The sequence below is a fragment of the Chaetura pelagica genome, unplaced genomic scaffold (assembly GCF_000747805.2).
Source record: "Chaetura pelagica isolate M959 unplaced genomic scaffold, ChaPel_1.0 scaffold343, whole genome shotgun sequence".
Classification (NCBI taxonomy): Eukaryota; Metazoa; Chordata; class Aves; order Apodiformes; family Apodidae; genus Chaetura; species Chaetura pelagica.
This window is the reverse complement of record NW_009952873.1, coordinates 245,523-272,180: the sequence shown is the minus strand read 5'-3', so window position 1 is coordinate 272,180 and position 26,658 is coordinate 245,523. Positions and strand designations below refer to the sequence as shown.

The 26,658-nt window shown below is 39.1% G+C and overlaps 1 protein-coding gene across 1 annotated transcript in view; it reads left to right on the top strand.

Annotated features, from left to right (window-relative positions):
* The window catches only part of BICD1 (bicaudal D homolog 1 (Drosophila)), a 99,281-nt gene that overhangs the window by 4,077 nt on the left and 68,546 nt on the right, over positions 1-26,658 (top strand). Inside the window, exon 2 of the mRNA XM_009995213.1 lies at positions 12,993-13,205. Within this exon, the coding sequence (XP_009993515.1) occupies positions 12,993-13,205 (213 nt within the window). The remainder of the gene's footprint in view (positions 1-12,992; positions 13,206-26,658) is intronic.

Here is a 26,658-nt window from a genome sequence, read left to right as displayed (position 1 = left end):
GGAATGCCTCTGAAAGAGCTGAGATTGACAGGTTTTGCTGATTTTCGATAGATGCTTAAGCTGTTAGCAGTTTGCTTGCAATTTCTGCATGAGCAGATAGAGTAAAGCAGGAGCCAGAATACAGTGTATCATCCAAAAATAAATACCCAGGGGTAAAATCTGGGCTTCACTGAAGCTAATGAAAACTGGTTACTTTCTCAGTAGAAGTCATGGATGCTTGATTTGCATATTTTTATGCAATTATTTTAGTCTGAAAGATAGGTCACCCTGAGACAAAGCTGCTGACAAAGCAAAGGCATTTTATCCTCTTAAATTTGTTATCCTTTGCTTACTGGGAGGCAACTTTGTGAAATACACAAATGGGACTTTTCATCACTGAGCAGTATTATCTATTTAACACTGTGTCAGAGATTTAGGCTGAGAACTACTTAAGTTCCCTGTTTTGGCTGAGGCAAGATGGGCACATTATGTAAAAATGTTTGCAACCCTGGATGTTGCTTGGTGATTCCTGGTCTCACTGTTTTTTAAGTGGTATTCAAATCTCATCCTTGTTGCAGCTGCCGCCATCTTCTGTGTTTGTGCAATAAAAGGAAACTAGTGCTAGGGGCAGCAGAGTCTTTAGGCAAAAGCACTGGGACAGCTGTGCGTGGTCAAATGGCTTAGATTGTAGGTTTCTTGCTTATTAAAGCTGAATCTTTGTTGGCCTTTTGCTTATGTTGGGTTGGCACATGGGAGCCTGATCCATCTGGAATCCCACTGCACTAAGACAAGTAGATACCCAAAGCAGAGGCTAGGGCATGGTCTGCCTTCTTCAATTTATCACCTGGTTGACTTTAGACAGGCAGTTTTGGTGTGAATCATAGAATCGCTCAGGTTGGAAAAGACCTTTATGGTCATCAAGTCCAACCATTAACTTAGTGTCCACCACAAACCATGTCCTTAAGATGCAGTAATATGCAGTGTGCCAGGCCATTGACCTTCTCAAGCAGCATATGCCAAACTCCTTTCCTCACTGACTTTACTTAGGTTGGATAAATGAGCAGGGTCTTTTTTTTTTTCCTTTCTTTTTTTTTTAGCAGAGTCTTTAGGCAAAAGCACTGGGACAGCTGTGCGTGGTCAAATGGCTTAGATTGTAGGTTTCTTGCTTATTAAAGCTGAATCTTTGTTGGCCTTTTGCTTATGTTGGGTTGGCACATGGGAGCCTGATCCATCTGGAATCCCACTGCACTAAGACAAGTAGATACCCAAAGCAGAGGCTAGGGCATGGTCTGCCTTCTTCAATTTATCACCTGGTTGACTTTAGACAGGCAGTTTTGGTGTGAATCATAGAATCGCTCAGGTTGGAAAAGACCTTTATGGTCATCAAGTCCAACCATTAACTTAGTGTCCACCACAAACCATGTCCTTAAGATGCAGTAATATGCAGTGTGCCAGGCCATTGACCTTCTCAAGCAGCATATGCCAAACTCCTTTCCTCACTGACTTTACTTAGGTTGGATAAATGAGCAGGGTCTTTTTTTTTTTCCTTTCTTTTTTTTTTGGGGGGGAGGGGAGGGCTGTATTGCAGGTTTGGTTTGTTGTTTTTTTTCTCTTCTTACCCTATACAAAATGAAATAACACTCCCTAAGGATTACAGTGGGGACAATTTATGGCAATCCCATTCTTTGAATCTCACTTTTTTTTTCTTTTTATATTAAATAGGCAAGCCGTTGTTGCTCTAACATGATTATCAGTACCAGGATTTGCTTTAAAGTCACACTTGCTCTGGAGGCATGAGATTACCCAGCACTTGCAGGAAACACCCAGCTGCAACAGCTTTGTGTGAAACAGGTGTGTGCACTGCACTGATCAGCACTAATGGAAGCATGAAGTTCCCCACGGTAAATCTGTGGCTGGCAGCACTCTAATTAAACCTTCCTTTGAAAATAAATGAGAGGTCTGTAATTGTGGCCTCTTGTTCTGAAAGGCATGCTTTTATTTAGAGATTTTTCCAACTTAATTTTTTAGGAGATTTTATGCATGCGTGAAACAGCGGAAATGTCTAAATCATCTTTCTTCTTTTCAACCTTTGTAAATTATTCTTCTAAGGGGTAATGTGTTCTCCCTCCCCCCAAAACTCAAATGCTCCAGCTCTAGGAACTGGAACATGAAGCTCTTTCCTTGCACTCCATTGTCTAACCTACTTATGCTAAGCTCAGCTTTGGTTGCCACATGCCTTCTGTTAAGTATGTCATGAGTAGTCACAAGGAGAAAGTCTATTCTTATAATCGGTTATGAAGTACTCAGAACTGCTGTGCTGACCACAGAAAGAACTGCAGAGAATAGCAATATAAGTTAAATACAGTTAAAACCACAATGGTCTTTCTTTTGGTCACCTTCATTTCTAGACTGGTGTTGAAGACACCTAAGAAAATGGCCAACCATGAGTCACAGTTCTTCCAACTGTATGATCCAGGATAGTGGGATGCATACTGGTCTTCCAGCACATGAAATTGCTCCCTTAATCATAACATAATTTAGTTTGGCAGAGGTTCTTGAATATGATCTTGTCATTCCCCTTCTTGAAGCTCGAAGTTGGGAGTTGCTCAGGGTCTTGTCCCAAATGACAATGTCTTCAAAGATGGAGATTATCCCGCTGCTGTGGACATTTATTTTGGTGCTGTCCCACTCTGAAGATTGATTTCCCTTTGTCTTTTGAAGGTTTCCCTTGTTTAAGTTGTAACTGTTCCCTCCTGCCCTTTCCCTGTGCACCTCTGAGACAGGTCTGATTTGGCTCTCTCTATGCCCCTTCAGGCATCAGAGGAATGCAAGTAGATCTCCCTTTCCTTAACCTTTTCTGCTTGCACTGAACAAACCCAGTTCCCTCAGCATCTCCTTGTATGCCATGTGCTACCAATCCCCAAGCATCTTAGCCTTTGACCTATCTGAATCCAGGCAGTGAAGCATGTACTTTGGCATAAAACGTCTCAGACTCCAAGCATCAGTAAATGTTGGGATTTATCCAAAAGCCAGTTCTCTCTCAAGGACAGGTCAGTTGTAGACCTGTAGGTGTTTCCTCTCCAGGAACCCTTTCAGGCACTCCCAGCAATGAAACTCACTTTGTCTTCTTCATTTCTGGTCTTCCTGGACTGCTAGTTTCACAGAGGTGTTGACAATGAATTTTAAATGGAGCCCATTGCTGTGCCTGTAGTGTTAGGTCTGCTGCTTCTATTCCATATGTTGCTTTGCATTTAGTAGCATGCTTTAAATTTATTATTTTATCACTCAGGACTGCAAAAGCCTTCTGCAACTCTTTACAGTTAGCTTTGGCTTCTGCTTTCCTGAATAGCGTGCTGCTGGATGAATCCAGAGCGTGAGCCTTGTGCTCCTGAGAAGTCCATCTGAATACAGTTATCGCAGCAGGTCTGTGCTTGGGTCATTTTCCAAGCAGGGTAAGGAAGAACTAGTTACAGCTAGTTTGGTGTTTTCCATCACAGAGATAAGAGCTGTTAAGCTCAGCCTGTGGAGGAGAGGGCAAAGGCATCAAAAGAGATACTTCTTTTTGAGTGACAGGTAACCCCTTCTCATTTCTCCCATTGTGTTTACAAAACCTGTGCAAACCAGTCTCTAGGGAGGTTCATGAAAAGATTCAGAAAAGATTGCACATTCTTGGAAAAAGAAGTATTTATGAGAATGTTAGTTTTTACCTCTGCACATGCTGGTTGTAGCTGATTCTTCCCCTGCATTTGGGGACCCCATGTAGCTGGTGACTCATTGGAGTAACTCCTGGAGGCAAGTTACAAACACATATGAAAAAGTCTGAGAAATGTGAAGAGGGGTAGAGCAAGTCTTTCTGCTTTTCTATAAATGTCAGTTCAAGGATAAGATACCTCTGCTTTTGTTACCTGAGACTTTTCTCTGGGTCCAAAAAATACCTTAAAGGAGATAGGGGTTTTTTTCCTTCTTTGTGGAAATGTGGAGAGCAGAAACGCCCATTTTAGCTTCTCAGTTGTTTTGTTTGTATGACACAGAGAAGCATTTGAAGCATAATGACCAAGGGTAACATTTTACAGTGCTTTGAAGACAAGATGGTACATGTATTACTTATTTTCTTATTCAAGAAGAGGAGTTTGCTGTTCTTAGAGTAGAAAATCCTTAATTTTGCTGCTTGGCAAAAATGCTACCATTTATGATATGCTCAGGGCATGCAGTTTTAGATCTCTGCTTTTTTAATTGAAAGACGATAGTACAAGATGTTAAAAGAAGTGGATCTAAATAAAATTGATGTTTTACTGCTTCCAGGATATATGTAAATGCAATTGAGTGTTTTGCAGCAGAAGAATACAGTTTCCTTCTAATTTGAGATCAAATCTCAGAATCCTTCCTAAAGTGAGGCCATCTAGTTTAAAGTTTATGGGTAATTCAATAAGCAGTTAGCCAGTTTTCTACTCATTGTGTTTTATATATGTTGAAGCACACTCCTTGTATTTGCAGCAGGTACTGGTACAGGATTTCTCCATTGCTTTTTCACTCTAATGTGCAAGGAGCATTATCTCCTAAGAAGCAGCTTTCTCTTCTTTATTTTATCCAACTTCACTGGCTGATGTGCATCTGTGTCTGGAGTATGTCCCTACTTCTTATTTCTTCCTTTTTCTTCTAGAAAAGGCATTCTGGGCATGCAGCCTTTGTTTCCTTATACATGGCTCTGGGATAGTCTTAATTTGATGTGACAAAAGACTCCTTCCTTCCCCCTGCTGCATTGTACTTTTACAACTGGAGATAATCTTTCCGTATGCAATATTGCCCACAAAACCTTTCTCCAGCAGAAAATAATAGCAAAAAGTAGTAGCAGCAATATAGAATGCAGCTGATATTCTTAACAAGTTGTTTTTATTAATCACTAGCAACATGACTTTGCTTAGACAACTCCTAAAATGCACTGTACACATGCTCTCATTATGGAATGTAAATTTACATATGGGGAGCTGATCAGAAATGACTAGAATGTCCTGGCAGGCCAGCAACTCTTAAAGAATTGGATTTTGGCAAACATTCTTTGCAGCTTTATTCAAGCAAGTGCAGGAGAAAGAATTGCAATTACCTCTGTCATTTCATAGTTAGGAGGGGGAAAAAAAAAACAAACACAAAAGAAAAGAAATCATTGTTTTAGTTAAACATGAGATTTTGCTATTTATTGCAAAGGTAATAGAGCTTCCATGGAAGGCATGTTCCATCTCAGACTTCAAGTACATTTTGTTTTAGAAAAGGGATATTTTCATCAGTTTGCTATGTTTGTTCTGGTAATGCTTCTATTGGTTTTAATTAGAATTTTGTAATAGCTGGAGGTTGGCCTGATAAGAGTACGAGCTCATATAAACATCCATACAGACATTGGTGCAAATTTTTAAGCCAAATTGTGGTTCATTATTAATGTGTGCATTATTTTCTTTATAGAAATAATTTAATTATTGGCTATATTAATTTTGAACAGAGCTGTTTTAAAATTACCAGCATGAACCTAATTAGGTATGTTGTAGGTAAGTGGTGCTCCTTATTACAAGCTTCCCCTTTCTCGTGTTTTCTGTGGCTGGAGGGAATGCTCAGGATGGAATTTAAATCCCCATCTAGAGTTCTGTTAAAGGCATTTAAATTTAAATTCTTACTCACTCTCCCTTTTACTGGATTGCTGAGGGACTGTGGAGGTTAGTATGGAATATTCATTTTCATGGTAGTGCTTTCTTCTTTTTGTCTATAAATATTTCCTAACCATCACATTTAGGAATATTTTTGTTCCTTATTTCTAAAAAAGCAGCATGGTTGCCTGCAGCCTCACACTGTGGCATATTGATGAAAATCAGCACAATATGTACTGGGACTGAAGAAGCACGGCCGTGTCTGTAGCTGAGTTGAATGTAAATGCTCATTTCCCCCAGTACTTTCTGGAGGCTCTGTTGATTAGCATCTGATATATGAATTTCATCAGGTCTGTAGACACTGTAGAGATCTATTAAGAGCAGACAGAAGACATCCACATTGTGCATGCTTTTATCCAAAGCTTTCTTGGGGAAAAGATTATGAATTGTTTACATTTGTCCTCTGGTTCTGCATCTCAGAGTCTCGGTGTTATTTATGTTTTCCATGTATCTGATCTCCTCAGTATTTCTGGCATAGATAAAACCTCTAGCATGTTGGTTTGCAAGTCTTTTTGTCAAGTTAAATCTCTCATGCAAATATGAATGTACATGTCTTTGCCATTGCACCAGCATTTGCATTTTTATTGAATTTATTAAGTAAGCTGGTATTTGGAAGTCAAGTTAAATGTTTTTTGCCTTGAGGAGGTAATAAAATAGCTTCTTCAGGTAACATTTGTGGATTTATCATAGTTACCTATACTGTGCTCATAACTGTATGTATTGTATCTCAGACTGTGAACTGGTGCATTGTAACAAGTGTTTCATTGCATGGCATGTATGTTCCTCTACATTTTTCAAATGGAAAGTTGAGGAACAATTCCTCTAAGGTTGTAAAAAGTGTTTGTAGCAAAGCATGAATTGAAATCAACTGTCCTTTGAAGTTTACTTTTCACCTTTTTCAGAAGGTGGACTGATCTCATGAGAGCAATGATCACGAAACTCCAGTTTGTGAGTTTGCTTCAACTGACTACAAAACATTTAGCTTTTTTTTTCTTCAAGATGGGGCAAATGAAGTGAATGGTGTGTTGTTACATGAAATAAACATTTCAAAACACAAACACACAAAAATCCTACTTATGTTGTGTGGCATAGAGCAGAAAACTAATCATCTTGAGTCCAGAAATTATATAATGACTAATACTTAGACAGTTATTTGGATACAACTGAATTTTGCTCAGTTATCTCATAGTCTTTTTTTACCAAGTGAATAGTTAACCCTGGGATCTCTGTTTGCTTTTCTGAGTTGAAAGAGGAATTAGTATTGGGATCCAGCATCTTTCTATCTTCTACCTCTCTGTTTAGAATCTTCTTTTCTTGGACAAACAGGACACCTCTGTAGCTGTAAAAAAAACAGGCTGTTTTCATCTAGTCTTTTGGCCCAAGAGTTTGTGGTCTAGTTTTCTTGCCGGTATGAACATGCTGATTGAGGCCATGTTCTCAATCTGTTTCTGAGTTTTCAATCTGCTTCCCTGCATGGGCTATACATCTCACATGCACACAACACCTATTAAATTCCTTCTTTTCATTATTTCCACTAAGAGTGCATCTGTCTGTGTTTTGAAAAATGCTTAGTATTTGCATTTGAAGACTTTCATCACATTGGTATTGGATTCCAAAAGGAAATCTATTGACCTCTCTCTGCCATCATAAATGAACATCATGAGGTCATGTCAAGTACATAAAGATTTAATCTAAACTATTCATAAATTTTAGAGGCATAAAACGTTTCCACTTTTAAAAAATACGGTGACTTGAATCCATCAGTCACTTCTGCAAGGGTGTTGTTTGCTGTTTGCACTGCCGAGAAACACAAGTTGGGTTTAGATTCAGTGCTATTTCCTGTGTTCTTCAAGAATAAAACACAATCCTTGTCTAGGACTCTGGACAATCTGTGTACCTAAAGTGTGGGGGAGCAGGGAGTAACAAACAGTCAAGTGACCAGAGCTGAGCATATGCCATGGGGAGAGGGATTCCCAGTTAAGCTGAATGCTAGTTTGGATTTACTAACAAAGAAAATGCTACATGCAGTTCATTTCAGCAGCATTCAGGTGAGCAGCATGTAAAATATCAGAGGTAAGTTAAGGAAATCATATGATTGGCTCTGTTTAGACAGATTTTAGAGAGGGGCAGTTTTGTACCAGCTGGTTTTGAGGGAAAGGTTAGAGCTTGCTCAGGCACTCACCCCCTGCCCAGCTTTGCCTAAAGAGGATTTCTTCACAGGCCTGTCATCCCACTGATAGTTCCTTGGCAGAAAAGTGTTAAGAGAATCCTGAGCTTTGCTTAATAAATTGTGAAGAAAGGAAAAAAAAAAAAAAAAGAGTAAGATTTTAAAAATATATAATCTCTTATCTGAAAGAAGGACACAGAATTGTAAGTGACCAAGGGAATATGAAGTTAAGTGGGCCTTCAAGTTGTGCCACAAAATAAGGCCTGTCCCTGGCATTAACCCCAGTTAGACATCTCTAGCAAAGATTTCCACCTGTGGTGCCATACTTACATTTGCCTAGGAAATATGCTACCCTTTTGGATCATGCCAATCTGATTTTTCACTGCTTTTCTGTTGGGAATGTGGAGGTAACTGATACATAATACATTCCACTTTGCAGCAAGTTAGCAGCTGAGATAGGTAATAATTTAAACAACTTCTTTGCTGTTGCATTATGCATCAGAAAAACTACATTAAGTGTCAAAGCCATAAAGGTGGTCTGCCTGCTCATCCTGATAACGTCAGGTAATTTTTACTTATTAATCATCAAAGACTAGAAGAGTGAGTTTCTGTGCAAACCCTTTAGAATTCCTGCCCTAGGAGGCGGCTAGTAAAAATAAAATAGAAATTCAGAAATAGCATCCTTCATTACCTACTTATGCTTTGAGCAGATTTTTTGTATATATGCTTCTTTCTACACCTAAACTAGACAGCGAGCTTCTCTTTTTCCTTTTCTTTTTCTTTAATGTGTTCAACATAATTTTCATTTTACAGATATCATTTAATGCCATTCACTGCACATTAGGTTTTTATTACTGTTTGTATTTGTCATATAAATATTCTTACATATGTTTGCAACAGTCATATTTTTTCTATTGCTCTTTTACAAATCTGTGCCCATTTTGTTCACTGCATTATTTCTTTCATGCTAGTTTGCTTCTGACACTGGAATTTCTATCTGGGGTTATTTAGAGTTCAATGTCAAATGGCCTTCTCTTCAAAGTTACACCACTGTTGCCATCCTTTATCATGTGCTCAGACAAATATTGATCATTATTTTATCTTCCTCAAAGTTCAAATTTTTAAGTCCCCCCTAAATGTGATGATATTGTTACACAATTCTCAGGTGTCAGAAAATACATACAATGCTTAATGGCATCTTATTACTCAGCTTTTATGAACAACTTACAAAAATCAACTCCTAACTCAGTCACAGCATCCTTTCAAGAAAAGTCTTGAGAGAAGTGATGGGGATAGTATAATGTGAAATTGGGACTGGTCTGTGTTAGGACAGTCTTTGTAACTGACTTCAACTGTTGTGCCTGCACTGGGAGGGGGCTTCTCAAGGGAACAGAAGCCATAAAGGGCTATACATGCCCCTCTCATTCCTGATATGAATTTGGAAGATGATGTGCTTTGTCAAAAAATCTCTGCAATGTGATTGCTGAAAGTAAAAGCCACTAAAGGACCAGCAGTGGTTTCCAAGTGGTTTTAATATGTAGCCACACCAAGCAAGGCAGCATCATCCTGAAAAGAACTGTGGTAATTGACTACTACATCTGCAAGATACAGTACAGCACCAATCCAAAATACACAGAAACAATTCAAGAGAGCTGGGCACCATTCCTGTAGTTACAACCACTGGTCTCTGTTTCTGTAGTTAATTCTTCATGGTTCACTGAGAGAATTCTGTTGCCTGTGTTGGTGTACTGGTCTCAATCCAGTTGAAAAAAATGGAAAAATGTGGAAGAGCCTGGCCCTGCTTCTGTCATCCTGATGCCACCTGGAATTTGGTTGAAGGAAAAGCCAATATGGTACTTATATGGGTGACAAAGTACTTTTAGGGCAGGAACAGCATCTTTCCAGGAGCCAAACTGCATACCTTTACTATAAATATCTGCTCAAAATATTGGTATCTTCTCCAAGGGTGAGCCATAGCAGGCTGGTATTTTCCCATCCACAATGCCATTAGGTATGTTCAGCAAACCAGATTGTATCTGACACTTGACCCAAACACAACTGAAAATTCTTTAGCCTGCATTCCGGGTTACCACCTTCTTATGCTTTGACCTTCATCTGTTGCTGCTTCCTTGCATACCTGATGCCAATGGTAGCTGCATCACATAGAATCACATCATCCTTTACTGACTCTTACCAATGTGTATTTCCTAGCTCCTGAGGACCTTTGGACTCTTTCCTGTCCAACATGTTCAGGAGATAACTGTGAAGGCTCAAGAGGAGGCCTGTTCCAGCTTTCCCAGGCTGCAGCCTGTTCGTGCTGTTGGCCGAGTGTGGTGTTTGTGTGAAGTGGTGGTCTGAGGTGTGTGTTCATTCAGGCCTGGAAACTGGTGCTTGTTGGAAGATACCTGTGATGCCTGTTAGAAATGTTAGTTGACCTAGAAAGTTTTTCAGGTGACTAACTTCTCCCACTATAAGGATGGCTTCAGTTAAATAAGTAAACACAGTTAATTTAAATATTTATATCCCAGTAAGGTTATAAGGTTTTATGAAGAACTAAAAATACAAAGCAAATTGTGGATGCCCCCTTCCTGTTCAAAGCCAAATTGGCTGGGGTTTGGAGCAACCTGGCCTAGTGAGAGATGTTCCTGCTCATGCAGGGAGTTGGAACTAGATGATCTTTGAGGTCTCTTCGATCCCAAACCATTCTATAATTCTATTAAATTATTAAAACGTAAAACTAATAACTGGCTATTAGCTGAAAAGTATTGATGCATTGCTTAGTTTAAAAGTGATCAATCTCATGGAAGGCTTCAAGTGGGTATGTCTGGAAAGTTTAAAATTTTGGTGTTCTATAAAGACAATAAAATATAGAGGAATGACTTTTTGCTTGCTTGTTAATTAGAAGACATCCTGTGTTCCTCTCCTTGTTGCATGGATCTCCATAATTCCTATTGATATGGAAAGAGAACTGTGCTTCCTTTCTTTTCTTTCCCAATTTTTAACATCATGATAGCAGTTCAAGAAAGAAAATGAGTAGTATAACATACCGAGGTGTTAAAATTTGATTTCATAGGAAAGCATGTTGATTTTCTCTGACTTTTTCTGTAGATGTAGGTACAAGGAAATGTGAAGTACACAGTAATTTTGTATTATGCTGTGCACCATCCCCAAAACGTATTCATAGATATTCTTAAGCATCACACATGTTCAAATGCACCTTCAAAGTACATTTCAGGAAAATGTAGTATGTACCTGGAAGGCCATCGTCACTGTATATTTACCCTAAGTGCTTTAACTATAGCTCTCTGGTTGAGAGGGCTCCAGGTCCCACTTCTTCATGTGCTTCTCCACCCTGTTAGTCTTATCTGCTGTTCTGCTGTGTTTCGGTTCTTCCCCTGGATATGTGACCTTTACATTTGTTATGCAGGTCTTTATTAGAGTGGTGGGTTTGGTTTTTCTTTCAGTTTCAGTTTAGGAACAGTAAGATATTGAATATAAGCATGTAGAGAAAGATAAAATTTATTATCAGTGTTCCTTAAACAGTCTTCTTAGGGTCACAGATGTAGTGACTGAATCAGTTCTTAGCAGTTTCATTAAACTGAATTTCTTGTTATTTGGAAAATCCTATTCTGCAAGTTGCTGATGCTTGCTATTTCAGTAACTTGCAGTCTTTTGAGAAGACAGCTGGGTTAATACATTATTGAATATTTTTAGAATCCTTTAATGCTGAGTTCACAGGATTCTCTAACTGAAGTAGACTTAAAAGCTAAAAAGTTTTTGAACAGGCTTTTCCTTTGAAGTTTCTAAGGGGCTGCTTCAGTCCTAGTGCCAGTAAAACTTAGAATTTGTTCTGAAAGACTATAAATAGCAGCAGTAAAACAATGGATTGCATTTGGCAAGTAGTTTTTATCGATGGGAAGGCAAAGGAGGCCATTGCTTACAGCAGGTAGAAAGGTATGCTCTGCTTTCTGGTTTCATAGCTCTGGGTAGAAATTAGGCTTTTGGGAGGAACGTCGCACTGAAAGGACATATATTATTATAACTTTTCTCTCTTCTATATCGGGGGAAGAAACAAAAAATCATGGTTCTTCAAACATGCTTTCTCTGAATTAAGCTATATGAGAGATCTTTTGCCTATGTTAGGCTAAATATTCTTAACAGTAAAGGTCTTCTATTGGATTTTTCCAGAATTAGACCATGTAATTTTTAACCAACTCTCTGTTTTTAAAGATAACACGAAAAAAACACGTTTTGCTTTTATATATTATTTTTATTACTAATTTCTTTTACATTTATATCACTTAGTGCTGTTATATTATTTTTATATTGTTGTATTATTGGAGGTTTTTCCCTCTGTCTTTCATAGCTAAATGATATCTCCATCACTTCTACTATTGTGGCTTGTATTTGCTTTCTTCCAGGTTGCTTCAGAGCTGTCCAAAGTAACATCAGGGATTGTCACTGAGAAATACTATCTTATTAAACTGATCACTCTAAGCCAGAAACAAGAAGAGGATGAGAAGTATTTAGAAACTTAATGAATACTTCTTTTCAGCAGCAGCATAAAACACTGAGTAAAAGTGAAATTAAGGGGCTCTGTGTTTAGTTTACCAGCAGTGTAGATGGCCACTGCTTGATACTCAGTTCATTTATCTTTCTTACAAGATGTGGGAAGCTTTTTTCCATACAATGAATTCAGCTCTTGTAATAAAAAAAAGTTGAAAATGGAAAGCAAATTGGAAAGAATGCTCAGCTATTTATGCTCCTTAAAACAAAACAAATTACACATTTATTTTGCAGAACTAGAGAAGAAAGGAATTGATGAATTATCAGCTAGCCTCGTGCTGGGGAATTAAACATTGGCACTGATTAATGGCTAGTTAGCAGAGCACCATCTTGATCTCAGTGGAGGTCGCCTGGATAGGGGCCATAAATCCATAATACAAATAAGAACAGCTTCAAAATGCTTAATTTCAGCTAAATGAGATGGTGGCCCTCAGCTGCTAGGAAGCTGTTAAGACAGTAGTTACTGGGTCAGAGTTTGAGAGTCGCAGACCTATTTCATTCCCGCTGGCTATGCAGCTGTTCATTATTGCTGCTAATTTTCCCAGGCCTTCAGTAGTTTTACACTGTGCACTGTTATCTTCTTGCAGGCATTTGGACAGTCCTTCTCAATTCACCGCAAAGTGGCTGAAGATGGTGAAACACGTGAGGAGACTCTTCTCCAGGAGTCTGCATCAAAAGAAGCATATTACCTCGGGAAGATCCTCGAGATGCAGAACGAGCTGAAGCAAAGCAGGGCGGTGGTCACCAACATGCAGGCAGAGAATGAGAGACTCACTGCTGTTGTCCAAGACTTGAAAGAGGTAAATATGGGGTGTGCAGGAAGCAAGGGGCTGAATTTTCTTGGAATATCATGGGGCTCAGAGTAATGAAAATACTACAAAACTTAAGAAGCTCACATACCCATCTGTGATTGCCCCAGAAACCACCTAGTCTGAGAAGCCTGTCATATGGAAAGAAAAAAAATGTGACTTATAAACTTTATGTGTATTTCTAAACAGCGACAAAACCCCCTACAAATATAATAAAATTCAATTAAGGAAGCTATAGTTTCCCAAGTACTTGTAGTATTTGGCTTTGTACTTAATAAGACCCACAAATACGTGCATTTTATGTAAAGGCATTTTCTGCACACTTCTGATATTCGTGTAACTCCTTTCTTTCTCAACATTCACATAATTTCTCAGGTATTCTGGATTGGCTAGGACTAGATAAATCTTTCACCATTCAATCTGTAGGGAAAAACTAAAATTTGTGATCATGTTTATAAAATGGGTAACAGTAAAGAAGCCAAATGTTGTTATTTGCCACATGGGACACAGTGGGTATTGATTAATTTCAATTGAGAAATTAGTAATATTTAATAATTTGACTAGAAGTTCAGACAGATGTTTTTTTACTTACTAGTATTTCTGTATGCCAGTTAGTGGAGAACTGTTCTAATTCTGCTAATTTACTCTTTCTGAATTAATGGTTAGTTTGCATGATCCAAGTAAGAAGTGATAGGACAAGAGGCAATGGCTTCAAGTTGTGCCAGGAAAGGTTTAGATTGGATATTAGGAAAAACTGCTTTACTGAAGGGGTTGTCAGGCTCTGGAACAGGCCTGCTGAGGGCAGTGGTGAAGTTACCATCCCTGGAGGGATTTAAAAGATGTGTGGATGTGGTGCTTAGGGACATGGTTTAGTGGTGGACTTGGCAGCGCTGGGTTAACAGTTGGACTTGAAGACCTTACAGGTCTTTTCCAACCAAAATTATCCTGTCTAGCAAAACTCAACAGAAGACCATTTTTTTCAGCTTTGCTAGCAAATTGGATCTTGCTAATTTTCTCATATAGATTCCTTAAAAAGTGTGTCCCACCACTCTGGCTAGCAAATTGGGGTGAAATGGAGGGTAAGAGACACAGAGTATCAAGTCCTCCTCACCTGTCCTGGTTTCCTCATAGATTTTTAATTGTGTGCTCTTTTTGGATGTACCTTGTGTGCCCGTAAGGTGTTGATATCTATTGAAATCTTTTGCCTCTCTGGGTTGTCCCACTCCTGTGAGTCGCTGTGCAACACTGCTCGTCTGTTTATTTCTCTATAGTCTCCTGCCCTGGCTGTAGGCTGGTTTTGCCATCTGGGTGCCAGAGGAGTTGCACATGAGTCTATTATGATCTTGGTGGCCTGTTCATCGTGATGCCTTCAAGGCATACTTTTCTTTTTATCCTTCCACCATTTATTTGAGTGCTTTCACACAGACACACACACACCCCCCCATTCATACCTCATGTCAGACTGTCTTGCTGTTTCCCTTACAAACCTCTACAGATTCAATTTTCTAAGCAGAGCAGCTACATGCAGAGCAGGGTGGGGGCAGCACTTGGAAGTAACCCCACATATTCTCTGCTTTCCCAAGAAATGGTTGGGCTTAAGGGCTCTCCCCACTGTCCAGCTTCTGGAAAAGAACTTTACTAGGGTGATTCTGCAAAATGCTTATTTAATGTGAATTTAACAAATTAACAAAGTTTATCATGTTTTCTGTGGCTGAGTCTAGCAGTATCCTCTTAATCTACAGAAACACCTGGGACGGGTCTCTCTGGGACTGCATCCTTTGTTCCCATTCAACACTCGTATTGAACTGGACTTGCCCATGATGCACGCCAGGTTTCAGTAAAAAATTAATATATGCTATTTCTTCACCAGATCTAAATAAAATATATTATTGTAATTGCTGTTGTGGTGGTTAACAAAAAAAGAAGAAAAGGGAAAAAAAAAGAAAAGAAAATCAAGTTTATATCTACTCATCCTAAAGTAATATCCTAAAAGCTTCTCTGGTAGCAGGCAACCAGGTGCTGACAGACCTGCCTAAACCATTTGGTTAAAGCTTGCAGGCAGGCACAATCCTAATGACCTGGGATTCAGTCACAAATGAACAACCAAATTAGAGAAAATACACGTCTTTGTACTCAGTTTCTTCCTCTGGGATATCTTTGGATTTCTTCAAATGCAAATCTCCCTTCCATTTTGTATCATGATTATTGATCCGTAAGTTCTTCAAGAGGCAGTTTCAGTACCTGTCCTCCCAGAATATTGATTGTCCTCATTTCTTTGTAGATAATAGTAACCCCTAGTGTGAGACCAGCTGCAATTATTTCCTGTTCTAATGCTAAATAGAAACAAGCCTTAGTAGTTAATTAAAGTGCAGGGAAATAATTTACCTGAATAAAAATAAGGGTGATTAACTGTTTGTTATTAGTAAGATGATGTTGGACCCTGAGTATAAAGTCCTTGACTATGTGGAAATTTATTTTGTGGAACTACAATTGATGTGTTTAAACATAAATGGGATTACTGCAGTCACTTCATTATCAAGTTTACACCAGACACTATTGTGATTAATTACTTGCATATAATAAGAGACAGAGGGCAACTGACACCTACCTCAGGCTCTTACGGAACTTGTCACAGTGAATTACACTGGTATTTCACCTTGTGCTCAAAGGAGTCTAACCCTTGTACCCAGCTCAGTATACCTTGGTCCAGACATAAAAATCCAAAGTCCACAATGTCCAAATGTCTGAAGAATTGAGATGTCCTTCTGCTGTGTTTATGAACTTTTCTTGGTTCTGAATGATGCTGATAGGAAGAGGCAGACTTAGCTTACTACAAATCTTGACAAACACTAAGGCAGAACCCCCTCATTTTTGTTGTGACATATTTGGTACATTTTGGGGTAAAGGTAGCTGCTAGAAGACACCATGGGCAGATTTGCTACAACGAGAAAGTAATTTGTCTCTTTAAACAGTATATTTTAAAATATAATTAGATTAAAAAAAAAAAAAGAAGGAAGAAAAAAGGATGATCTTTATGTGAGCAGCTGTACTGAACCATGTAAAGATACATTCTGGATGTAAGTTACTTGGCTGCATCCTGTCTCTTTTCCTTCTTGCCTCATCCCTCTCTCCACCTCCCAACTCCACAAGATAATATACTTTATAGTTGCTTTTTTAAACCATGCTAAGATATCTTATAAGCTAAACCAAAAAGTAATAATTCCTTTCCCTTTCAGACTTAATATAAAGCATTTGAAGAACTGCTTTGTGGTTCTGGAAATAGCTTTTTTTTTGCATAGAAGACAGAAATGTATGTACTTTATCTGTGCACACAGTCCCTTATGATACTGAAGAGTGATTGCTAGGTTTTCAAAAAGTGACCCCTGTCATTGGTAACAAACCTTGAAATAACAGAGTCAGTGCTCTTCCATTCTGTAGTCTGTCAAGGGATTTCCCTTCCAAATAGGTTCTGCTTTTTGAACTCGCACAGAAATCTATACTCATATGAATGTGTATGAGCATCTTGTGAGCCATCGGGATACGCTTGCATGAATGCTGATGGCTTTTAGGAATCTTGGTAATTCCATAGCCTAAGAGTTTAAAAATTTATGCCTTTTTTGCAGGTATCTGCCATGTAGTTGCACCTAATGTCTGCAGGGCAGCTTGACCTGGGTCCCTCTTGCTATAAAAAGGAATGTGTCAGGCTCAGGTCTCTGGAGATTATGCATCTCAGTTTGAGAAAGCAAACAAACCGATTTCAAAGCTCATCACTAGAAAAAGACATACTTTTGAAGAATCTGAGCATTTGTTACACACTGATGGTGAAGGATGAATTAGAAATCTCTGTACACAGATGACTTTCTAGATTCATGTTTAAATGATCAAAAGAGTAAAACTCTAGCAGCATTAGTTTTGATGTAATAAAAATCCCTAGAGTTTTGGAGAGGAATATATATTAACTATAATCTAAACAAAATACACATTTTGGAAAGCAGGTAACCCTTTTCACTCTTTCACCTCCTTTCAGGCAGGGGATGTGGAATGTTATTTAGAGATTCTTAAAACTGCTGTAATCTGAACCAGAAAATACACTGATTTGAGAAATGAGGCCAGAGAGATAATTTTTTAACAGAGACCAGATTTCATGTATGTTATGAATCACAGTTTATGGTAGGTGGCCTGTCCATATTCTTATTAGCTCATTTAACTTTTTTTTAACCATCTTACTATATAATAAAGCTGGGAGATGAGTGGCTGGTTCTTCCATTTGTTCCATTGAAACGTCTTTCCTTATAGTAACTATGAGGGCTTTATAAGTGGCTAAAAAAGATTAAATCACTACTCTGAGGATTTGATAACTAACAAAGGGGGTTATGCAAACAGAAATGATGCTGCTTAGAAGGTGGAGCAGAAAAATTCTTGTGATGAGTTCATACTCCTCCTTTATAAGGAAGTTGAATGGGCATCTGACTCAAAAGTGGCAACTGAAGGGGAAAAACATGATGCAAAGAGGAGAAACAGGTGAAACTGTAGAAAATGGGAGATGAAAGATGATAGTATGATTTGAGTTTTGACTAGAATTAAGAGTTGTGTGAGGTGGGTAGATGAATGCTTTTGGGTCTGAAGAGGCTGGCAGGTATGGGTCAACTTTTTCTTCCCAAAAAGACTAGTGAAAAGGAGGAATAACAGAAGGAAGTTGGGAAGCAAATGGTTAAAATTCACAGTTTGTGCTACTGAATGTCACTGCAGCAGCTGCTAGGCTTGCAGAAAGAAATTCACACCTGGGTACCTGCAGTCCAGGAGATAACAGATGAACAGGGAGGTTTATGTGATGGCAATATCAATGAGCTGTGGCAACAGCACGCACCTGGGCTTCTGGAGGGCAAAAGCAGGCATGAGGGCAGTGGAAAACTGGGTTGGGGGAAAAATATGTGTTGGTGAGGCATTATGTGCTGAAAGCAGGTGAAAAAAACCACAAAACATCTAGGATGAACCTCTGCAGCCCCACCGCCCTTGAAATCGGTAGCTAAATTTATATTCACTTCAGCAGTGTAAAGATTTTGCACTTCATGTTAATCGGGAGACATATGGGTGTGATAGCTTGGAGTCTTGTTTTAGGGGAACCTGTGTATGGTGCAAAGCATGGGCACTTGTGCTGAGTGATTAATTACAAGTTTTACAGCTAGCTATGGCCTTTTCAGAAATATAACCTCATGGTAGAGTGGGCATATCTGCATTCTGGAAATATATGAGAAACAGAAAAAATTTACAGATGTGTTGGAGTTGACTTTTACCTTAAAAAATATTAAGATCTGATATTTCTGTACTAAATATACCTTGAACAATTTCCTAATTGCCTATTTCCTTTTTAGAAATTATATGTTCATAGTCTGAAGGGTTAGATTTTTCTCTCATTTTTGACAATTCAGAATAAAGCCTCAAATTTTAAATAGGAACACATATCTAAATAATACCCACACCAATTTCAGGTTCTTTTTTAGTTGCTCTAGCGTTAGACTGTAACAGGATTTGGGTATATAGTGCTTCCCACTTAATGTGGGATGTAGTTAGGACCAGAACTGAGATCCTTAATACATTCAATTGTCATCTGCTCCTGGAGGCTCCTACAGTCATTAGGTGCCTTAGTTTCTACCTCTAACACTTTCTGTCCATCTAATGGTCTGTTTCAAGTTATGTTCAGGAGCACCTCTGGCTTGGGCTGGAGTCTATTACTACCCTGTTGCTGGGTATTGAGTGTAGGTGCTGTAGCTGTAGGTGCTACAGGGATTCTCCAAGGAGATGTCTCCCTCGCAGACGTTGTCACCTGGCGATGTCCTTCCACTCTTTGGTTCCGTGATTATGGCATAACTTGGGGCTCAAATTTCCTGTGCCTAAGGGATTACGAATCCTCTTACCCTCTGAAGAACATGCCCTAGCAGTCAGATGTCAAGCTCTTCATTCCTTCAGACAAAATTGTTCCACTTTGTTGGGGGATAGTTAGTATTTTGTGGGTCAGGGAGACCAAGAGTGAGCAAGCTCATAAAGAATGACTGTAGCCTAAAGGCTGATACACTCAACTGGGAATAGGGAACTAGTTCTAGTCCCTATTTCAATTAATGTTTAATAAGAAATACTTAAATATTAATTGGGGCAGAGACCAGGACCCCAGTCTCTCCTCTGTGAGGTGGTAGCCTCCATCCCTCACAGCATGGCCTTTGGCCCAGATTGCCCATGTCTGTGGCTAGTGGTTTAACTATTGAACACCAGGTTATCAAGTGAGGTAACTTTTTCCAAGTCTGTGTTGAAGAAAGATGGAAAAGACAAGTTGAGGAGACGAATCACTGCTATGAACCACATACCTGTAAGAAGCACCTTCTGGCAGCCTGGCCATAGTGACAAAGTTCTCTTAGAATGAGCTCTCTTCAGCATTATTAGCTTGCTTCCCTCTTAGTTGTCCAGCTTCCTTCATGCACAGAATAGGGAACTTGTGAGTGTGCTTTGACAGTTATCCTAGATGGCAAAGTGATTTAGCTGACTGCATTGTTGACTGTGACAATGCAGCATCCTTCCATCCTTCCACCTCCCCCCTCATAGTGGTTTCCTCTGCTTCCCATTGGCCACATAGACAGACTCATCCCACTCAGTCTGCTGAAGAATAAAAGTTTCTTTTGGCATTTGCACTGATTGAATAAACTCTGCATTATAAATATATTTATCTTCTACCTACGTGTAGCAATGACTCAGTTTCTAGGGGGAGAATGAGTATGAAAATATGGTATTCATTGTGGCCATTGCTACTTCAGTGTGGTCATTAGCATCTTCAGGCAAAGACTGGTTTTTAAAGAGGAGCTGTAGGAGTGTCATGCCAGATCAGCTCATGGAGACGACTAGAGGGGAGTCAGAGCTGCCTAAGAAACAAAGTGCAGCCAAGGGGTGAAAGAGAGATGGCAGAACTGTTTATCCTCTCAGAAGAGCCCTCTCGTCACAGTTTAGGGTAGTATGAGCATAGTCACTCTAATTGGCTATATTTACATTCCTTTGTTTTAGAATTCTCCTTCAGCTGGTTTGAACTGGATCTAAATTAGGCTTAGAATATGGATTTGTTACTCTGCACACTGGGAGGTGTTTTTCTTTTCCTCTCCGATCTTTATAACAGCTTGCTGAAGGGAGATTTTCCAGCTTGTTGGTGCCTAGCCATCCTCATATATTTTTCAGCCTCCTTTCCTGACAGTTCTAATGGGTGGGGTTTTTTTTGTCTTGAGAAGCTTAAAAGTTTTCTGAAAAGGTGTTGTTTTCTTCTGCTTTCAGGAAAAGTTTCCAGATTGACCATAATCCTAATTATTTTATAATAGCATAATGTACTGTAACATGCAAAATTTTATTAGGTGTTGCTGACTTGTTTCAAATCAAACTCCAGTGTATCCTTATGTCTTATCTGAACTTCTTTAAAAACATGTTAACAGTTTCTGAAAGCAGTCAGGAGTTAACACTTTTCCTGTGAAAGCACTTACCTTTCCTCTTATCTAGTCTGGAGAGTGCTGCAGGATCTCCTGGTGCTTTAGGCTGAGCAGGGTGGAGAGGGCCCCACCTTTGCTCTGAATCCCTGTCTTCTTGACACAGTCTCTGGAAAAGCAAAAGGGCATGTTTGTGAGTGAAGGCCACCAGTGGGCCTCCAGCTGTAGTGGGTTGACTGCAAGTGGTGCCCTTCACTATTGCTGTGGGCCATGCCTTTAGGCCTCATTCTGTTCTTTCTTCCTGACACTTATACATGCATTTCCATTCACACTGTGTTCACAGAATCATGGAATCATTTTGGTTGGAAAAGACCTGTAAGGTCTTCAAGTCCAACCATTAACCCAGCAGTGCCAAGGCCACCTCTAAATCATGTCCCTAAGCACCACATCTACATGTCTTTTAAATACCTCCAGTGGTGGTGACTCCACCACTTCCCTGGGCAGCGTGTTCCAGTGCCTGACAACCCCTTTGGTGAAGAGAGTGTTGTCATATGCATCTCAATATTTGTTGTACAACTGCCTACATCTACTCGCTGCAGGCTGGTGTGGATCAAGGTGTAATCCCTGTATAAGAGGTCCTGTATAAGAATTTTTCTTCACAGGCAATGGAGTGTGCAGGTAGGTTTGGTGACTGCTCTCATCCCCAGCTACAATGGGAAAAAGTAGCAGCAGACCACACTGAGGTGTAAAGCCTGGCTTTGAGACATGAGGCAATCTGGAGGATACAAAACTGGAGATTTGCATGAGCGAATGTTTTCTGACAAAACCTTTTTACTGATTTTCATGTACTTTTTACTGAGATTTTGTGAGGATGTTGTTTTGTAGAGGTAGATGATGATGTGTTTTAAATGCTTTTCTCTGCCCTGTGCATTTAGTCTCCATCTTCACAGAACTTTACTTCTGAAAAGAAACGAAATGGTTTTCTTTATGAGTTGGAGACAGAAATATAAAGCAAGCTGGGACTTGTAATCTTTCAAATCTTTCCTCATGCAGGGAAGGGGATAGTTACAGTAGTAGCTTGATACTGTCTATCTGTTAAAGAAAGAACTTTCATTATAGGCAGCAGGTCCTGTCCTGTGTAGACAGCTGCTCAGTGCCCTTGTTAACAGATAAAGGTTTACTTTTAAATCTGCCCTTTAACTTCATCTACTACTTGGTTAACACCAAACACTTTGTGGTGGTTCTTGTTTCATGCATTGACCAACAAACTACTCACTCCTGCAGGTGGACCCAAAGGTGAGTGTGGGAAGATTCACCATTAAATTTCCTGAAATATAGTTTATAATCCTATAATTGCTCATAAAATTATTGTGTTTCCAAGCTCATACTCCTCATAAGCACCAACTGTAATAGAATGGGAAGGTGACAGTGCAGAACAAATACATTTTGTTGTGGCACTGTTTTCTCAGAATAATCTTCATCTCCTTGTACTGTTGTTCTCGCCCTGGAATATACCTACAAGCTACCAGAGGCAGCTTTGGTTTGTTGTGTTTCCGGTTAATGACCCTGGAACAATGGCTTAGGATGCAAACTTGTGATCTGACACATGCATGACACTGTTTTCTTTGGCAAGGTTCAGGCATTTAGCTTGGCTGTGAATAACAAGAGTCAAACAATGGACAGAAGGGAGGTCAAAAAAAGGCCAGGCGGCATAATGGAGCATAACCAAGGGACTGTTGCATAAATGCAGAGTGTCTTATTATCAACACTCAAATTCCCACCTCCTTCTTTCAGAAAGAGTCCTTTGCAAGGCCTCAAATAGAACAGAAAAGAGGGTGTACTTTCAGTTGTGCTTTGTAATCTCTGTGCAGTAATTAATCAAATCAGGATCTGGCACTAATCGTTCTTATGTAAGATCTGTGAAATAATGACCCCTTACTTGTGTGTTTCAAAGCCCTTTATGTACCCCCCCTGTACAAGGTATTCTGTGAGATCATGCTGAGGACAGCTTGTGGAGGCCAGATTTACCTGGGTTTAAAGAGCAGCAAGACTAATGTAATGGAGAAAGGGTTTATCAGTGCTACCTATGCCTGAAGATCCAGACCCAGCTCAGAAAGTTCCTCAACACTGCGAGCAGGGGGCTGGGAGGGAATGCCAAGGAAAGCATCATTTTATAACGTCCTTGTTTCTCAGGTATCATGCATCTATGAGTGGCTCTTTGGATGTTGGACTAGCAGCTTTCTGAACCTCAGAAAATGTTAATTCTGTGCAGCTCTTGCTTTTAAAAAAAAATGCATAATTTTGCTGATTTGTTTTTGTTTCTAGATGAGGAAGCCCTCATAAGAACTGTTTGTGCTGACTTACTCTTTTCAGTATTAATTTGCTGGTTGAGAATAAATCGGGCTTTTATCTATTCAAGTGGTGTAGAAGTAAGATGGGTTTTGGCAGTGCTGGGATTAGCTGTGTTGCCAACTTTTAGAGAGTCCTTGCAATGTGATCTGGACTCTTAGGAGAAAGAGCCCAGGAGCTGTGCTGATTTGTTCCTTGTTACTTCATTCTTTTCCCTGGGATTAAGCAGGAAGGGAATACCCTGGTGCCAAAATTTCTGAAGCTCAAATCCAAAAGCTTGAGCACTCTTCCAGATAAAGACATAACAAGGAGATATTTTTTTTTTGCTGAAAATGCTTGAGTGCATAAGCAAATAGAGCAGAAGTTTCAGTGACATGTGCCACTGATAAAGAATATTAAACACAGAATTAAAGTAATTTTGTTGTCTGTGTTCCAATTAATTCCCTTTGATTATTTTTTAGTATATTGAGCAGTTTCAAATTTAAGAAATGGGGGAAAAAATGCAAAAATAAAATAGTTTCTCTGAGAGATGATGCTGTTCTTCCCAATCACTCAGTATTAGAAAGTGCCTGGCAATTGTTAAATGTCTTATGCCTTCAGGACTTGTTGGGGCTTCAGAACAGCAATCTTGATGTATTCCCAGCCATCCATCCACAAGCGGTACAATCGTATTTCTCTTCTCCTGGGAGTCCCCGCGTGCATTGTTACTCTGCTTGACTTTACCTTCTGTTGTTGACTTTCTCCCATTTTTTTGCAAATGGATGTATCACCACCTCTTTTCCTAGCCTGCTACCTCCTAAACTTTCGACATTGCTCATGATTAAGCAGTGTAGAACCAATGGTACTGAAAAGCCATTGATTCAGAGAGCTGAGCCACTAAACATAATGGAAAAAACTTACCTAATCTGGTGCTGTGATTAGTAATGGACCCTAAGAGAAACTCATGAATGCTGGCTACATGTGGACATTAATTATCAGCCAAGGTACTTGAGCTTCCACATCTTCTCTTATTTGTTAAAAAACCTCATTTATCTTCAGTGTATTTTTTTCTTGTCCTTTAATCAATACTGTTTTATTTGTAAGGGTTTCTCCTGGGATTTACCTTTTCCTAGGGAAATATCTTAGATGCTAGGGCACAGAGCATTGCTGGTGACCTGATCCCCAGAAGCAGATGATTTGCCAGGTGCAATCAGAGTAAGACTGAGTATGACACATCCAGTACATACCCTTGGATAGTTAGAAACTAGTAATAACTTCCTATGTGAGAAAATCACCAAACAAATAAAAATTAAAAATCACAGAGAAGCAAACCTTGTGAAACCCTGAAAAATATGAAAAAAGAAAGCATCTTTGGAGTTTATCATTTTGTGCTCTATATGATGGCTTCCCCTCATTTGGCTCCATTCATCTTATAAACTGTATTTTGCTTTGTGTGGCAATGTGATGCCATCCTCAAGCATGCCATCCTCTGTGGATTAGGCTCTCCCATTCAATTCCCTCTTCTGCTTCAAAACCCCAAACTCATTACCAGTTTGAAACTGGTATGAAATCATTAGTAAGTTCTTGGCTCCCATAATCTCTGCTAATTATGCTTTCTGCAACAAACTGTTCTCAAGGGGAAAAACAAAAGAGGAAGATGACAGGAGGGTGAACAGCAAGAAACTCAAACATGCCACCTCTTTTTCTCCCTTTGCCCTTATTACAATGTATGAGACAAGCTAGTTATTTTTAGTTTTTCTCAACAGTCAGTGCCAGTCAGCATCCACAAGGAGGGCAGTGAGTCAGGCAGAGGTCAGACAGTGTTATCACCCTTTCATTGTGATGGTCAAATCCACTTTTAAGCTTCAGGATTGAGAGAAATGCACTTTTGCTGGCAAATGTTTTAGATGTGTACGTGCAGATGCTCATACATAATCAGAGCTTGCCTGCTTCTATGATGTTATTGTTCCAAAAGAACAATCAAATAGGTAGAACTCAATATAAGTGCAATTTTTTACTTCACTGTTCATTAATTCTGTCTCTGTAGACTTTCCTTCTGAAGCAGTGGCTTTTTCAGCCAAGTGTGCCTTGAAGGCATCATCATAGTTATATGATTTTCATTTCAGTTAAATGGTCAGGATGTCTGTTCTAATACTGGCCATGTACTATATACATGAAGAATGACTGTGGCAGCTTCAGAGTGAGGTGAGTCCCCATCAGTCCTGCTTACTTAGTCATGAAAATGGGATGCAAAGGCAGTACTGTTCACAAATGCCATACTGGGATTTTTGGCTAATGATACAGGGTAACTTGCCTTTGTTGACCATATTCCCTCGTGTCTCATTTGCCCAAGGCAAGTGGCAACATGATAGCAGTGAGAAGATTCGAGATTCTGGTTGTGTAGTTAATAGCTGTATGTGACTAAAATGGCAAGAGCAAAATTCTGGTCAGTGTGGAGAAAGCTTCTCACAAGTGTTATTTCACATGTAGTGACTATCTGCCGCTCTCAAATAAGGAACACAGACAGCTCAAGACAGACAAGAAAAAGAGGGAATACAAAGTAAAAAAATAACCCATAGATATAGACAAAGGTTGGTTGTCTAGTAACTAGGAATATATTAATTAGAGAAATTGAATATTTTGAATTAAGTATAAGTCATAAAAAATCTGCCTTTGTTTGATTCAAATATCTGAGGGCAAAAGGATGGCCTTCATTTTCCAAGACTTCGAGCACAATCACAGAATATGCAGACACCTTTGTAAGCTGTCAGAAACAAGGTTCCAATTCACAAAGACATCTAAGTGTGTTTTGAAGCAGAAGCATAAAAGGTGTCCAAGAAAGCTTGTGGACTGGCTTATTCATGATACTTTCAGACATGTTCATAGGCACTTTGCAGAACTGATGCTTACCTTGTTTTGACAGCAATTTTCATAAGCATTTTATGGTGCAGTAAGTTGTTAAGCAGGTAAGAAATAGCTATAGGTTTATGTGTAGGTTTATGTGATTAGTGTGTTTTTGACACTCATTTTATTGCAGATATTTGAGACATCAGAATCTTTTTGGTGTGGAGTCTAGGATGTACAGTTGTTTTTTATACAGCTTGGTTTGCCCACACTCTAGATATGTCAGTGATGATTTGAAGTCAGTCCCTTGACAGCTTTCACATATTAGATTTTTAAATGTTTTTATTTTTTTAGCCTTTGAAAAAAAAATGATAAAAATAAGTTATGAATTTTCCATTACCCCTTTTCTTTCTTTTTAAAAGTTATGAATTACTCTTCCTCCTAACCTGACTACATAATTTTTCTCACCAAATTTATTATGAGATGAAGTTATACACCAGAGCCATACCTCCGTTTTAAAATAATTCAATTTATAGGTTTTAAATAAAATTTAACCTTAACATTCCAAAAGAGTTTAAATATTCTATTGTATTGTTAGTCCACCTAAGTTTATATTATCATCTTCAAGGGAAAGAAATAATGACAGTGCATGTTATGAAGTTTAAAAGTGAGAAAGTTTTAGAGCATTAGGAAGGAAAAAAGACCTTTGTGGATCTGGAAACTTAAAGTAAGAAACGTACAGCCCTGCTGGTGTTTCTGTTTGGGAAATCCTCCTTTTAACATGTTATCAACGGTAATAAACTCTTCTTGTGTGATCA